Below are 17,475 nucleotides of genomic sequence, written 5' to 3'. Positions count from 1 at the left end.
TAAATATTAATATTTATTTTTTAAACAAATTATTATTATTTATAGTATGTGTTACATAAACTACTTAAAAACTAAAAAAAATTACATATTAAAATAAATTAATATTTTTTTTAAATAACACCTATCATCTTTATAAGAATAATTCACTCAAATTTTTAGAAGAAGAACTATTTTAAAAAAAAAAATAATAATTCATAAATTTTTAAAATTATTGAATTGTGATTTAAATAATTTTTTCTCACTTCTAACTGGGGGAGAACTGTAACCTGCAAATAGGTTACAGGGATGATATTCAGAGGTTATAACCACATTATAGCTCCTGTAATTATAATGCGGTTACAACCTTCAAATATCTTCTCTGTAACTTATTTTCAAGTTACAGATGTATGCAGCTATACGATCGTCTTATGTATGCAAATTTTTTCCTCTAACTGGAGAGCGTATAAAAAAAATAAAAAATCAAATTAAAAACAAACCCAATTTCACTGGGCCGGCCCCCGAACTGCTCTCCGCCACACAAGCGGACACAGGCAAACCCCACTTTCCCTCATCGAGTCATTTCCGCCATTAAGGTATGAGGAATCAACGAACCTGCACAGAAAAATGACGAATTCTCTTATTAAATTACCATGGAGGATTCCCCTCCACAAACGTTATAGCAGTTTAAGAATTGAAGACGCGAAGACAAAATGGCAGGGGAGGAGATGACTAAACAGAGTAGTGGAAGGAGAAGAAGCACTAGAGCTGGTTCTACTCCGTTTGCGAACGTCAATGGGGGAGGAGTCCTTCTCCTACTTGGCGCGGCTGCTGGAGCACTTTTGGCGTCGGCGTTTGCCGCTCATCGGATTCGTGCCCATAAGAGGAGAAGAGGATCGACTACGGAGGGGATTCAGGTGGTTTTCGGCAGAAAGGCTTATTATGGTTTCGATTATCTTTATTTTTTTTAAAATTTATTTTCTCCGTGCTCTTCGATTTCCATCAGAGGGATTCTTGTGAGCATCTTGGTTCCCATGAAGCGAAGGAGCTCGTGGTTAACAAAGAAGGGGCGGGGGATGAAGCTAATGGAGAGGAAGGAGTGGTCGAGGTTATTGTTAGGAAGGAATCGATTGTCATATTGTGCTTTAATTTAGCTGCAAAAAGGCATACGAAAAAAGTTTTGGTTTTAAGCTCTGTTATTTTCAGGTGAATTCCCATGAAAATCTCGATGCATGTGTTCAAATTTCTAAGGTTGATCAAACAGAACTAGATTTTTATCTGATAGAAGAAAGGAAAGGAGAAGTTGTGGAGAGAAGCCCGGCAACAGATATGGAACTAGTTGATGGAGAATATGGCAAACTTGCTGGTTGTATAGACTCGAGTGCAGATGTAATGATTTCTTCTTTCTTTTATTTCTACCTGGTTTATTTTGCTTTGTTTTACTTGGAGTGATTGGTGGGTTAATTTTCACAGAACTGTTCTTCTCTAGCGAATATCTGCGGCAATTTGGAAATTGACAGCAGTTTGGGAGAAGCACTATTAAGGTACGATGATGATAAATTGGTGGCTGTTATTGTCAGAGAAAAGCGCAAAATTTCATCCTTATTTAACAAAGAAGATGATGAAGAAGATGACAAAAGTGCTAACAAAGTGGAATGGAGTGAGAGGAAAGAAATTGAAACAAAAAATACTTCATCAATTTTTTGTTCAGAGCAATCCAGACTGCTGGAGGTAATACTTTTTAATCACCAATTAGATAAATCAGGGAGAACCAATGCAAGTGTATGAAGCTCTTCCCAGAGGGTTTGGTTAAAAATAAAATTCTATATAGATGCTTTTCTTAATTGAAACTTGAAAAAATAGAAGTTTTAGTTTCTGGTATTTGAGGTGTTAAGGCATGTTAGGCTTTGGTTTGGTGTTATATGGTATAACTGAATACTTTTTCAGTGTAGAGACACCAAATAGTTGGTACTCAACCTAGAATAAATTTTTTAATCTTAATATGGTTTTGACCACTAATCTATTTGATTTTATTTTGAACCTCCATCAATTTCATCCTCTCATATAATTTAATTAAAAACAATTAAAATTTTTAATTTATATTATTTATAACTTAATCAAATTATCCTATTGGCTCTCTCATTAAGATTCAAATTATTTAATCTAGACCTCTTGATCTGATATCACATTTGTCACGATTCGACCCAGAGCTTGGAATTAACCAAGACAAGAATAGACAGTCGGATGGTGAAAATAAAGTTATAACTATTCTAATTCTATTACTAACAGTTTTATATTAAAAAAATCATGAAATAACTAATAAAGAAAGCAAATTAACAAGTAGAAATGTATTGTTTTTTGTTTGTTTTTCTCGTCTTCTATACAAATTTGATCTTCTTCTATTCATCTTGTTCAAATACTTAAACCTAAAATAATATTAAAATAACATGATGAGTTTGTTAGACATTATAGACATCTATTATTTTACCCTACTTAAGGGTAGTTTTGTCTTATGTTAGACATTATAAATGTCTATTATTTTACTCTACTTAAGGGTAGTTTTATTGAAGAGTACAAATATCTATTTCTAATTAATATTGCTTTGCAAAATTTGACTGCACATATAATATTTCCAAATGATTCCAAACTTTTTTGACAGTTTCATATTTTGCTAATTGTTTGCTAATTGGACACCGATTGATGATTGAGAAACAGAGTTATTGATCCAAGTGATCATTTTTGAATTGTTTGCTTCCCATACTTCCAACATTTCTTCATATTTTCCATCTTTTTCATCTATGGGTTTAATAGAGGTTCCAGAAACATAACCCCACATTCTTTTGCCTTTTAAAAAATTCTTCAATACATGACTCTAATATGAGTAATTTTGTCCATTCAATTGCACACTAGTAGGCTGAAGAGAGTCATCTTTTTCACCAGTCATTGCTATTATTATCAATACAAAAAGAAGACAAAGAAAAAGGAAGGATCAAATACCAATAATAATGGATCACCTGAAGAGTTGTGATTCGCAGGAGACTGCAAATAGATCAGAACTCGCTCTGATACCATGTTAACAATTGCAATGGAGAAGGAGAAAGAAAAAGTGGCTAGGGTTTCAATTGCATCAACCAAAAGATCATCTTACAAGAGTAAACGATACATATATATATATACAATAAGTAAGAAGGCAAAACTACCCTTAAGTAGGGTAAAATAATAGACGTCTATAATGTCCAACAAAGTTATCTAAAATAACTTAGGAGAAATCACACTTAAACTGTAGTAACCCAAGATAAAAAAAAATTAATATGCATGTTGGTCTTTTATATCTTCATAAGAATCTTATAATATACTAGGCTTTTATATTTTTATAAGAAATCCGATAATATGCTAATGTTATGACCTTTTCTAAATGAAAATACTAAAATCTTCTATATGCATTTACTTTATCTTTACTCTTGCTTTCTACTCTATCTCTGTGAGAATCACAGTCAACAAAATCTAACATACTCTGGGCAGATATTACTCCGCCTTATTCCGTCGTCACAGCTTTTAGCAATTTAAAAATTATAATTATCTAGGGTGGAAAGATCATTACCCATCTCCTAACTGATATTATTTCGTCAATATAGTAATTAGCAATGTAATCATCACAATTTTCTATGGGGGTAAGCTCTCGTCTTCTCGCCGTTGGCCATTATTATTTCGTAGTTACAACGGTTAGTGTTCTAATCATTACAATTATCTGAGGTGATAAACTTTTTTATTTTATCATGCTATAGTTTTACTGTTAAAAGCCATATAAATTAAGTTTAACATTTGTTATTTCTAGGTGAATACCTTTGATGATCTTCATTGCAATCTTGAATTTTTGAATTTTGTTAAGGGGGAATTAGATATTTATTTTGATGATAAAATGGCAAAAAGTAGCTTGGCAAAAGAATATGAGCTAGGGGATGGAGTAGAAGGAGAACTAGCAAAGGTAATCATGTCTTGCTTTTTTATTTTTTTCATTTTCCTTATTCCTAATTTATTTTCCATTATGTTTTATTTGACAGTGATATGTGACTTATCCTTCACAGATTGGTTCTTCTCCAGCGAATGTATACAACGATTTGGGGATTGATAGCAGTTTGGGAAAAGTTCAATTAAGGCATGATGTTGAACAATTGGTCACTGATATCGTCAGCAAAGAGATTGAAAACCCATTTATAAATAGAAAAGAAGATGAAGAAGATAGCCAAAAGCCTTACATAGAGGAGGGGGCTGAGAGGGAGGAATTAGAAGGAGAAATCACTCATTCGAACCTCAATATAGAAGAACTGTGTTTACCTGAGGTAAGTACCTTATGGATAAAGTAATTTAATATTTCTGATTGCCAATTATGTGAACTACTGGTTAATAAATCAGGGCAGTATTTTATTGTCCAATTGAGTAAATTACATTGTTTATGGGTAAGGCAGCCATGGTAAGTATCTAAGCTATTTTATGAAGGTAAGGTAATGAATCGATGGTTTTAGAATTTTAGGAAGTCTGTGATGCTCAGCTAGGGGTGGATGTAGGTTTTCCCAAGATAGATTGGGCTATGGCTATATCAAAGCGGAGATTTGAATTAGAATTAAGAAAAAAATTATTGTCCAATGCTATGGCTAGATAAATATTATTTGATTACTTGATTGCCTTTAACAGTTCTAAATAATTTTGGAAGTCTAGCTATTGATTTAACTTATAATTAAGTTTCTAATTGGTTATTAATTATAATTAATTTAAATGATATCAAAGGCTAAGATAAGAAAAAAAATTATGAAAAATGATGAAAGCAGGCAATTTATTAATTCCAATTTGAATGATTTTCTCAAAGATACGAATGGTTAATCAATAATATTTAAATTAAAATTGAAAAAAAAAAGATTAAAACACTAGTCAAGTTAATCTCAAGTCAAAGCCAAGTGTGAAATGAGCTAATCATAAATCACAGGAATCATACTCTGGATCAAAATAAAAAAAATCAAGTCAAGATGAATTTAAATTGTGCAAGGGTATCAATATCAATGATTATGAAAATGCAAGCTTAAGTAGCATCCTTACTTGTGATTGTTCCCCTGTAGATAGGAGGGCTAATCAACCGAAGGGGCTTCCTCTTTTAAAAGCTTCACCTCATATTAGGGGGAATATGGTTAATTAAACCTAATCTACCTCATAAAAGCTTATTCTCAAACTCTCATCTCATTGAGGCTTGATGTGGGAGTTATTGTTCCTAAGCAATTATTATGTTAGCTCAATGAGTTCGAGCAACATAATCACAGGATGCCATATATGTGAGAGCCTTCTAGAGCAAGGCTCACTACTAAAGGAATTTTCTCCCATAAATTGAAGCTCATTGTGAAGTTTTTGCCCTCTTTCCACTTCCTAAAATTCTATCATAGGGAACTTTCTGTTTGATTGCAATACCCTTTTTGTTTGGCTTTCCAACCCAAAAGAGTAATGCCATTAACCTATTATTCTAGAGGCCAACGCAAAATAGATCTTGAAAGTCTTCTTGCTTTTGTGGGAAATTAATGAAAAGTGAACGGTCAGCTTTTTTAATGCATTCCAACATGTCTGTGTCTAGAGCAAAAAACTGTATTATTATCTTGTTTTTTTCTGTCATCAATGCCTTCTCTTTGGTTTCATCTCATCATGGACCTTCTAAATACTTTGAATAATATGCTCTTTTATTTTGCAATGAGAAAAATTGAAGTTATTGCCTAATTTATTCTCATCATAATTCTTTTCAATTTACTTTCCCCTCCTTTTATCTAGTTTTGCATCCTGACATTTTGCTTAGTTGCTTCTGTTTATCAATTTCAATAGAATTGAAACTTGAAAATCTTGCAGAGTGAAAATAACTCAAATTTCCTACCAATGATATCATGTAGCCTCACAGTATTCTACACGAAAACATTCTTTTTATTTTAAGAAAAACCCTAAACTATAGTGTGCCTTTGAAGTTTCATAAATTTTTATCGTATCAATTCTCTAATCCTTGCTGAAATTGTTTTCATTGAGCTTAATTATCCTCATTATCCTTATATGGTGGGATGGAGACTAAAGAATTAAATTGAACCTGAAGAAAGAATTGTTGAAAACCATTTTTGTACATTCATAACATGGGCTAAATAGGGTATTAAAATGTTTTATAAATAAACTCCTAGACTTCTTCAATATTCCCTTTTTACCAATTGAACCCTAAATAAGGTCCAATTCTCAACACACGTCCTCAAGATGAGAAAAAGATATCTACTAAGCACATCTTCTCACATAACCTAGACAAGTCTAATGAACCAAGTCCTTTGGTGAGGCAATCAACCAATTGCTTTCTAGTGGCCACATGAATTTGCTCCAGTAGCCCATTATTCAGCTTTTCCTTGATTAAAAATATATTAATCTCCATATGTTTGGTTCTATCGTGTTGCACTCGATTGTTGGCAATGCTGATTGATGGCTTGTTGTCGCACCACAACTTCATTTAAGTTCTTTTGTCCACCTTGAGCTGGACCAAGAAGGCTCTCAGCCACATCTTCTTGGCAACTCCTAAGGCCATGAACTTGTACTCTGCCTCTGCTGTTGACCTTGCTACTACAAACTATTTCTTTCTCTTCCAAGAGATCATGTTGGCTCCTACAAACATGCAGTATTCTGAGGTGGATATTCTATCAACTGCACAACTCGCCCAGTCAGCATCACAAAAGCCCACAATGTCTACAAGCCCATTCTTTCTGAAAATCAACTCCTTCTCTGAGGCACTCTTTAGGTACCTTAAAATCCAATACGCTTCATGTATATGACCTTTCCTTGGATCATGTATGTAGTGGCTTACTACGCTCATTACAAAAGAGATGTCAGGTTGAGTGTGAAACATAAAGATCAGACAACCCACCAAATTCTGATACCTCTCACGATCAACTAGTTCTTTTGCCTCTGCACTCAGCTTGGCTTTCTAGTCAGTTAGAGAGACTGCAGGTTTGCACCCAACATGCCTATTTATGTGAAGAAATCCAGTACATATTGTCTCTCGGACATGAACATCCCCTCAGATTCACGTGCCACTTCAATTCTGAGAAAGTATCTGAGTTGCCCAAGTTTTTTCACCTCAAATTCATTGCTCACTCTTATCTTTACTTGGGTAATCTATGCCTCATTATCACCATTAACAAGGATGTCATCAACATATACAACAAGTATAGTGATGTGACCTTTATGTCATGAAAAGAATACCATATGATCTGCATTGATCTGTTGATATCCCTTGCCCACCATAGCCTTTCTAAACTTCTCAAACTAGGCTTGAGGAGACTGCTTCAAGCCATACAGTGACTTCCTGAGTCTACCCACCTTGCTCACAGTCTGGACCGTACTGAATTCTGATGGTATCTCCTTATATTTCTCCTGCAGTAACTCAACATGAAGAAATACATTCTTCACATGAAGTTTGTGTAACTTCCACTCATCATTCACTGTCAGAGAAACCAGTATCCTCATTGTACTCATCTTTACTATTGGTGCGAAGGTTTTATCATAGTCAATGTCATATGTTTAATTATACTCTTTTGCCACCAGTCGTGCTTTGTACCGCTCCAGCTTCCTTTTTGGAATTTGCTATAGTGTAAAGATCCACTTACATCAAACTACTTTTTTCCCTGTTGGTAGTGACATTATCTCCCATGTTTAGTTTTTATGGAGAGCCTTAAGCTCTTCATGCATAGCAGCTTTCCACTAAGGATCTTCCTTAGTATCCTGCCAACACTTCAGTATAGAGATATTGTCCAATGCTACAATGAATGCTCCATGTAATGTGATATGTTAGAATATGAAAAAAAGTTAACAATGTCATGTTCCCAACCAAAAAAATCGGTAGGATATCTCACATTGTTGTGAGAGGTACTCCTTAAAATTGTGGAGATTAGGAGGAGGACGAATTATATTAATTGGAGAGATGATTTGGAGGTGGATGGTGTAGGTGTCTCAAGTGTTGGGAAAAACCGAGATAAGGGACTAGCTGACAGAAGTGACACTGTAGGCATCGTTCCCTTATTTGGCTTCCTTCTTCATGTATACACCATCAACCAAACTTTAGCATGAATCCCACCATCTCTGGATTCACTCTCCTCATTTTTTTAGTTTCTCAATTGATTCATCTCACATCACATGACAAGACATTGCTCCCACATGTATCACTCTCTCACCGTTACTACGAAGGGTGGGTGTAGTATGTTTAAATTTCCTAAATGCACATCCATGCTCAGAAATAGTTTCTTTGAGCTCTAGCCTACATACCCCTTCTAGGTAGCAGAATAACTTACAAACACACATTTCACAGATCTAGGATCCAGTTTCGTAATGATGGTCTGCTATCCATCACAAAAGATACACATTCAATCACATTCAATGAGAGGATCCTGCTATTATATGCTTTTAACATTCGATAGCATCCTGTTGATCAATTGTGATTTTGTTGTGCTTTAGGAGATCCATTGTGATCATCATGCTTCAGGATACCTCTAGAAGGTGTCAGTAGAAATGATATTTGATTTGAAATACTAGAAAAATGTTTCACAAATTGTTTACTATAATGCCCGCATTGCCTTTGTTGGTTAGGATAGCTCACCCTCTTATTATGATTCTGTTATTATTCGTCTTAATACGTTTTTAGAGAAGATGGCCAACATCTTTGAATGGTCCTCCTTTCAATACTAATTATGCCATCATAGATGAAAAATGTTCATAACTCAAGTATGTTTGCTTCTCTGTTGGAGCTAGAATAAGACTTTAAAGCTTGAACTTTGGATAAGTTGAGTGTAGGGGATGACCACGCAATTTTACATAAAAAACAGCTGTGTTAAAATTTATGAATTTGTAGATTATTAGTCTAAGGGTGACAATTAGGTTCTACCAAGGTACATAAAGCTAAACTTAGTATCCAGTGGAACTTCGGTTATTTTTTATGCTAAATTTGTGACCTGAATTTTTTTGGGTCCTGCTTATTGTCTCATAAGAAAATTATGGTCACACAGACTGAGATTTTATAAGAATATTGTGAGCACATGGATTGAAAGCTACAACCATTAAAACTTATTAAGTCTTTAGATTCCAATCTATATGTTAAAGAGATCTTGCTAAAACTATAAATACCTCTCTTTTGTTTTGTGAACAATCTCCACTTGTAATCTATTTTATATAATGAATTGTTCTCTTCTGCTCATGGTTTTTTCTATCTTCGATTTTCCATGTAAAATATTCGTGTTCTTTCTTTTATTTATTTTAGTATTTATTGCATCGATTAATATCAAGTTATAATAAATGGTATCAGAGACGAGTGTTGATTTCGATAATGGTAACGGTAAATTGCGACATTCCACTTGTTAGTTTGCAACACCAAATTTTCTCTTTGACAAGGTAAGATGTGAGCAATCTTAGTGCAAATGTACCTTGATGATGTGTTACTTGGTTCAGAAAGATTTCCTTATTATGAAAGTTGGAGGAGAAGCAACATAATGATCTAAATGTTTTTTTTCAAATTCATCTTCATCCATCAAATCAAATTCTACGTGATGTTTTGAAGGAGAAGACTGTTGTTACGATGTGTTTCAAATTAGAGCAATTGTCATGATGAAAAGTCTGACTAGTAAGTTACACTTGAAGCAGCATTTTCACTCTCATAGAATGATAGCAGGTGCATCTGTTATAGATCAATTGTCATTAAAGGAATCATCTTTGATTTGTAACCCATGGAAGTTAAATATGATGGAGAATATTTGACATTAATCTTGTTGTGCTCACTGCCTTTATCTTATACAAGTTTTTGAGATACCATCTTGTATGCACGAGAGACACTTACTCTAGACAAAGTATATGCTATTTTTTCTGACGAAAAGTTGAAACAATTTGTGAATCAACATGTTGCTCAAGGAGAAGGCCTTATCGTTCGAGGTAAAACTTAAGAGAGAAGTTTTGTCACTGATACAAAGAGTATATCAAAATTCAGAAATGAAGATAAGAGTTGCAATTAATGTAAGAAAAAGGGGCACATCAAATCTTTGTACTACAAATTGCAGAATAAAAATAGTAAAGTAACTTCAAATCAAAAAGAAAAACAATCAAATCATTTTGGTTAAGCTAAAGTTGTTGAAGAAGCTATTAATGATGGTGAACTTCTAGTTGCATTCGACGGAAAGCCTTGTAATGTTTTAGTTCTTGATTCAACTCGCATGTTTCATATGTGTCTCAATAAATATTGATTTTCAACATATGAAATGTTTTCAAAGGGTACTATGTTAATGCGTAATAATGATCCATATAAAATAATCAATGCTGGAACTGTTAGAATCAAGATGTTTGATGGAGTCATAACAATACTTGGAGATGTGAAACATGTTCTAGATCTGAAAAGGAATCTAACTTCTTTAAGTACATTTGATGCTAAAGGGTATAAGTACCTTGGTAAAGTTGAAGTTTTAAATGTTGGTAAAGGATCTCTTGCTATGATGAAGGGACGGAAGAAGGTTGTTGGACTATATGTCTTGCAAGATTTTACTGTGATAGTTGATGCAACAGTTACTATTTCTTCCGTATGAAGATGAAGCAAATAGATTTTGTCGTATGCGCCTTTGGCATATGAGCGAGAATGAGATGGTTGAATTGGGCAAAATGGGACTTCTAAGTAGTCAAAGCATTACTAAATTGAAGTTTTATGAATACTGTGTATTTGGAAAACATAAAAGAGTTAAGTTCAATATTGATATTCACAATACTACTGAAATATTAGACTACATGCATTAATGACCTCTAGGGACCATCTGCAATGCAATCTAAAAAGGGCGGCATATATATGCTGACTTTCATTAATGATTTATTTAGAAAATTTTGGGTGTTCTTCTTGAAGCAGAAGAGGGATATTTTTACTACATTTAAGGAATGGAAGATCATGATCGAGAAGCAGACTGGAAAACAGATCAAATGACTTTGCACTGATAATGGGTTGGAGTTATGTTCATGAGAATTTAATGTCTTCTGCAAATCAGAAGGAATTATGAGAGACTTACACTCCAGCAAACACCTCAGTAACATGATGTTGCAGAGCGAATGAACAAGGCCATAATGGAGAAGGTTCGTTGCATACTTTCCAATATCAAACTACCCAAGTCATTTTACGTTGAAGCTGTTTATAAATATTTTTACTTGGTGAATCATTCTCTTTCTATTGTTATTGACAGGAAAACTTCATAAGAGATTTGTTCAGGTAAATCTACAAATTACTCTAATTTAAGAAATTTTAGTTGTCCCACTTATGCTTATATTAAAAAATGGTAAATTAGAGCTTAGATATATAAAGTGTCTTTCTTGGTTATAAAATTGGAGTTAAAGGTTATAAGTTATGTTGCCAAGAAACTAAGAAAATGATCATTAGTGGAGATGTTCTATTTAATGAATCTGTCATATTACATACAACATCTACTATATAATCTAAAGATAATGATAAAAAGAAAATGTTTAGCAAACAAATGGAGCTTCAGATTGATATAGGCACATTCTTAAGCATAACTTCTGACTCAAATTCATATAATCATGATGATATTATTATCCCATCATCGCGACAACAACATTACAGTATTTTATTGCCACGAATTAGACAAGAAGAGAAAATAATCCATTTCAGAGATATGTTGAGACTAATTTGGTTGCTTATGCATGTTATGAGCCAAATTTTATAAAATCATATGTTTTCTGTGAGTCACAGGTTGTCTATATGGGATGACGAGCTCAAGACGAGGGTGTGGGCACTCATCGTAGGGTTGTTTCGTTAAGTCGGGTAAAATTATCTTGATCTAATTTAAGAACAATAGTCTTCTATAGGTTTTCATATGAATTCAATTTTTACATAAATGCATTTAATTTTTTTTGCATATTGTGAATTGATGTCTGCAACTGAATGTATGAATGCACGTTTACTTTTCTTACGATACACGTAATGCTATGATCATACTATGCTACAAATGACTATGTTTATAATATGAATTCCTTGCATGTTTTCATTTATTATACTTTATGCCTATGATACATGTAATGCTTTATAAATGTTTGATACATAAATGATGATTTAAATGTCAAAAAGAATGATATGGGTAGACTATTACATGAGTGTTTGCATGTATATTATGTAGGGACGTAGTTTTCCTGACTCTAGATATTTGTAAGAGGATCAAACTCTAGTAATTGTTGGAATTTAGTGGTGATAGAATGTTAGAGAACCGTCGGTATCAGAGGGTTATCAATAGCTGTTATGTTGGGGGAAGCTTAACATTTGTCGATAGTCTATATGGTTTTTGAGGCAAGGTGACAACCCATGATGAAATGACATAGAAATAGTCCAACTTTATACATTAAACTAATGATATTACTATAAAATGACATTTTTATGATTACATACTATGAACATGCTTTTGATTATACTTATGATTTCATGCTTAAGATCTACATGTTATACTCTAGTTTTCATTTTTATAATGTTTGCTCTATTTTCATATTCCCTCTAACATGTTAGCATATTATTAATTGTGTGTGTAGACATGTACAGTTTCTGACGAGCTTGCATGTTATTTTTTCTCCATGTATAAAATCTTATGTTAGCATTGATTATTTTTCTGAGCGCATTGTTGCTCATTCTTCATTGTTGCCTTCCAGGTAGGAGCAACGAGCACCATGGCTAGTAGTCAGGTGTGTCTTTGTATAGCTTTTGCACGATAATTTTGAGAGCTTGTACATATGTATTGGGTATGTTTTTTTTTTAAATTGCATTTAACAGCTCTGTATAATTTTCATGTTTTGGATGATATGATCTCCATTTTTCCGAGTATGTATATGAAATGCAAGGTATCACGTATGTTGTGGCTAGTTAGACTAATACATCAATCACTCGGTCCTGATTATATAAGTCAGGATGAGTCCTAGTAAGAGTTGGTCTAACCAAATTTTCAACCTTTGTTGCACTACAATTAACCCTACCTGGGGTGTGATAGCCAAGGACAAAGAAGACATCTAGACGCTAAAAGCTCAACTTAACAATGAGTTTGAGATGAAAGATTTAGGAGTTGTAAAGAAAATACATGCCATAGAGATTCAAAGAGAAAGAAATACAGGTAAATTATTTTAAGTCAGAAAAGGTACACTAAAAAAGTTTTGTATTGATTTAATATGAAGAATGACAACAATGTTAGTACTTTATTTGCTGCGCATTTCAGACTCATCAGCCTTATGTTCACTTTTCAATGATGAGATTGAATGTATGCCATGATATTTTCTTGTCCATATTTATCACATGCAATCAGTGTAGTTAGTAGATATATGAGTAATTTGGATAAAGAAGATTGTCAAACTGTTCAATGTATCCTTAGGGATCTATGTGGAACAAATAATGTTTGTTTGTAGTTTGGAAGGATTACAAATAAAGTCATTGGCTATGTTGATTCTGATTTTATTGAATATCGTGATGGAATGATATCACTTACAAGATACGTGTTTACTATTGGTGGTTATGCGATTAGCTGGAAGGCTAATTTACAGATAACAATGACACTATCTACAACTGAAATTGAGGACATGACAATTACCTAAGCTTGCAAAAAAGCTCTCGGGTTGAAAGGTCTATTTGAAGAGCTCAGTGAAGATTTGAAGATAATCACACTGATCTGTGATGGAATGTTATTTATCTCATCAAAGATCAATTTGTTTCATGATAGAACTAAGCACATTGATGTTCGTCATCATTTCGTTTGTGAAGTTATCGCTCGTGGTGATATTGTTGTGATCAAGATCAAAGCCCATGATAATCTTGCAAATATGATGACTAACACACTTCCAATAGCCAATTTTGAGCATTCCTTAGACTTGGTTGGTATTTATTCCTTATCATTAGAATTTTGTTGAAGAGGTGGAGAAAGCTCAATTCTATATTCTGTGGAAATTCATGTCTAGGTGGAGATTGTTAAATTTGTGACCCGAATTTTGTAGGCCCCACTTATTGTCTCATAAGAAAATTATGATCACGCGGATTAAGACTTTACTAGAAAATTGTGAACACATGAATTGAAGGTTCTAATCTTTAGATTAAACTTATAATAGCCTTTAGACTGCAATCTGTGTGTCATTGTTTTAATGTCTTTCTTTTAAAGAGGTCTTGCTAAAATTATAAATACAATTCTTTTATTTTTTCCAAGATGACTCTACTTATAATCTCTTATTTAATATAGTGGATTCTTCTCTGCCCATGGTTTTTCCCATCTTGGGTTTTCCACGTAAAATTTGTGTTTTTCATTTTGTTTATTTATTATTTGTTGCATCGAGTAATATCAAATTATAGCTGTTTAAATAAACTAGAATTAATTTCTTTTGTAAATATGAAAGAAGCTTGACCGAGGGGACAGAATTTGAGAAAACACATCTTCTTTCTTGATCCATATGTTGTATAGCTTGGAGGGTGACCAAGAAAATGTGAGAGAAGAAGACTGAGAAAAGATAAGTGAAGAAATTTACAATCACCATTTTAAATCAATAATAATTATGTCCCATTGGCTAACAACTCTGATACATACAAATAAAGTTACAATGCCAACCACATGATTAATAAATGATGCCAATTAACTCAAGACATTTACTTTTTTTTTTTTTTTTTTAAGTTTATAGGATCAAGTTGGATAAGCAATTCATTCCTGTTTTACTTGATTTATTTGGCTCTTATTTGTTTTGGTTACCATTTTAGCGTATGCATACTGCATAAAAAATATATATATGAATTTCTTATGTTTGCTGAAAGTAGCCTTACCTTTTACCAAAAAATATTTTACATAAGGCAAACTGCCTGCAATTCTTTCTATATCTATTGATTTTTTCACATATATTTTCTTATTTGCATAAGGATCCACTGGATACAATATCTTTCACCTTATTGGATGATTCTTACAACAATAATCCTTGCAGAAGGAAGCTTGCCAAAATTTGGAAATGGTTGAAGCAATAGAAGAAAGAAAATTCGAAGATGATTTAGTGGATGAGATGCACAATTCTATTCTAGAATTCGTTTTTTCAAGATCCATAGAAATGGAAAAAATCTCTCCTTTTGGCGATCAAGATGAAATCAATTCATTAATCGAGGATATAAAGCCATTTTTTGGATCAAGTGTTGAAGCAAAAATGGCATTGGATATGACAAAGGTATCTTCTGTGTCAGCAGTCTTAAATAAATAAAAATTAACATTACAAAAAATTTATTTGATCGTTTAATTTTTTTTTCAAATAGTAGGTTAAATGTCATGCAATGTGTTTCTCCTTTTTAAGAATGATTCAGGCAAACACCTGATAATGGAAGACAAATTTGTCCTGGACAGTGGTTCTTTCAAAGATGTTTTGAGGGAAGATATTTTAAGTTTTGAACATGAAAATGAGAATGAAGATGGATCTGATGAAAAAATGGTAGAGGGATCAAGAGATTTATGTGAGCGAACAGTCGCTCTTCCCCATGAGTCGAGTGTATCAATACTTTCAGAACCTGAGGTAAGTAGTGAAAATGCAGAAGAACAATCTCCTTCTAAATATGTTTTCCACACAACTTTATAGAAAAAAAATGTCAAAATGATTCCCTAACTCTTTGCAGGGGGGTCATTTTAGTCCTAGAATTTATAAAGTGTCAATTTAGTCTTCAGACTATTCTAATATGGGTATAAATAGTCTACAATGAGGAAGATTTTAACCCCCCATTAAAACAATATGGGGACTAATTTACCAATTTTATAAAGTCTGGGAATAAAATAGCCCCATGTAAATAGTGAGGGGACTATTGTGGCATTACTATTAACATTATGTCTATGTCAATTTCATTCTTATTTCTCTTCTTCAGGAAAATAGTTGTAAGGACTTGATTATGGTTATGACTAAAGAGGATGTTCCATTGATAACTCATAATTATGGTATCGCACATATTGAAGAAGACAACATGGAGCTCGAAGAAATTTACTCCCCATTAGATGATGAAGGAGTTGAGGGATCTATCCATAAAATTCAAGGAGCCAAGGTATCTACCATTGAGAATATTTAATTTATAATCTTATCTTTTCCAAACATTTTTGAAGCAAAAAACTCTGTAGTTTTTCCTCCTTGAGATCTGCATTCATGAATATTTAACTCATCTAGTCTAACTTGTTCCCCAAACAATTAATTTGGAAGTACTTATCCTCATGGTTTTTCCTCTATCAGGCCTGCATTCATGACAACCCAACAATGTTTATAATGATGGAAGAGAAGATTCAGCAGCAAAATAATGTTCTATGTGACCTTAATGCTTCCATTCAAAAAGAGACGACTGAAGAAAATCTGTCAGATGGTTTCATAAAAAATGTGGAATCATCAGAAACTGAAGAGAATCTTAGAGAACATAAAGAATGCTCTTTAACTGAATCCAATACAGTTCAATTCTCACCGGAACATGATAATTTGATGGCATTCAATGAAAGTCCACCTATTCAATTCCAAGGTATAGAACCAATTGAAAGAGAAGAGAAAGCACGTATAGAAGATTGCGACGAAGAAGATGAAATTTTAAAGCTCTCTTTTGATGTTGTGGATAATGGAGGAAAGATACTGGCTGAATTGGTTGATGCGGATAGGGAGAACCAATGTCAAGTAGAAGGCCATGGAAGTAATGTTTCGAGTGAAGGAAAGCAACAAATTGCAGTAAAGAAAGTGAAGGGAATAGATTACATGTTCCTGGTAACCGCCATAGCAATAGTTTTCACATTTTTGATTTTTCTCTATACGAAAGATTTTATCACCAGAACCACCATTTTGGAAAATTTTATCACAGGCTAAGCATCCTGTTTCTATCAACAAATTTTGAGAGGTAATTATGTGTAATTTTCTTTTTCTGAACTTCTGCAGCAAGCAAGTAGTGTAAAATGGGGTTGTGGAGTTGGTATTACAATTTCCTCTCACATACCACACAATTGTTATGTATTTACAAAGCTTACATCCAATGTTTTAAATTTCATAAAATTGTTGCAAGAGCTTTATATATATATATATACATATATACATATTAATTTTTGTTGAAATATGTAGATTCAACATTGTTGAAATATGTAGATTCAACATTGATAGTGCTTCACAGTGTTAAGGGTCAGTTTGGGATAAATTTTAATGGAAAACAAATTATTGAAACTTTAAAATAAATCATTAATTTTTTAAAGCATGATTCCAATGATTGAATGGCTATAATGAATCAACATGTCATAAAAATGAATGTCATTTCAGGTACGAACACTGCCTAACACCTATATGCATATATCAAAGTCAAAATTTTAAGGAAATTTTACATACATAGTACACAATACTTATGGATATCCGTATCAACACATGATTTTCATTAGAATAAAAAACTATCCTAATGTGTGGTTATAGAAATTAGAGTTG

At 33.1% G+C, this 17,475-nt stretch overlaps 1 protein-coding gene across 3 annotated transcripts; it reads left to right on the top strand.

Moving 5' to 3' along the window:
- The first annotated feature begins 506 nt into the window (after nucleotides 1-506).
- On the top strand, nucleotides 507-17,032 carry LOC110026730. Of its 3 annotated transcripts, none has more exons than XM_020727812.1 (11): nucleotides 507-893; nucleotides 983-1,084; nucleotides 1,183-1,365; nucleotides 1,450-1,707; nucleotides 3,866-3,961; nucleotides 4,062-4,316; nucleotides 12,700-12,732; nucleotides 14,992-15,225; nucleotides 15,349-15,564; nucleotides 15,908-16,081; nucleotides 16,264-17,032. In XM_020727812.1, exons 1-11 carry the CDS (start codon nucleotides 690-692, stop codon nucleotides 16,873-16,875), a joined length of 2,367 nt encoding a protein of 788 aa, XP_020583471.1. In that variant the 5' UTR covers nucleotides 507-689; the 3' UTR covers nucleotides 16,876-17,032. The 3 variants fall into 3 exon arrangements, with proteins under 3 accessions (XP_020583471.1, XP_020583469.1, XP_020583470.1); XM_020727810.1 differs by having other exon boundaries at nucleotides 3,812-3,961; XM_020727811.1 differs by lacking the exon at nucleotides 12,700-12,732 and having other exon boundaries at nucleotides 3,812-3,961.
- Nucleotides 17,033-17,475: the final 443 nt, after the last annotated feature.

The sequence above is a fragment of the Phalaenopsis equestris genome, unplaced genomic scaffold, assembly GCF_001263595.1.
Source record: "Phalaenopsis equestris unplaced genomic scaffold, ASM126359v1 Scaffold000399, whole genome shotgun sequence".
NCBI classification, from domain to species: Eukaryota; Viridiplantae; Streptophyta; class Magnoliopsida; order Asparagales; family Orchidaceae; genus Phalaenopsis; species Phalaenopsis equestris.
Note: the sequence above shows the minus strand (reverse complement) of the source record. Positions and strands in the feature narration are given on the sequence as shown.

Bases quoted from the DNA above. Each gene is read 5' to 3' on its own strand.
- LOC110026730 (XM_020727810.1), top strand. From the start codon at position 690: ATGGCAGGGGAGGAGATGACTAAACAGAGTAGTGGAAGGAGAAGAAGC. The intron at 1,708-3,811 runs GTAATACTTTTT...TGTTATTTCTAG, and splicing joins AGCAATCCAGACTGCTGGAG to GTGAATACCTTTGATGATCT. The intron at 12,733-14,991 runs GTGTGTCTTTGT...TAATCCTTGCAG, and splicing joins GCACCATGGCTAGTAGTCAG to AAGGAAGCTTGCCAAAATTT.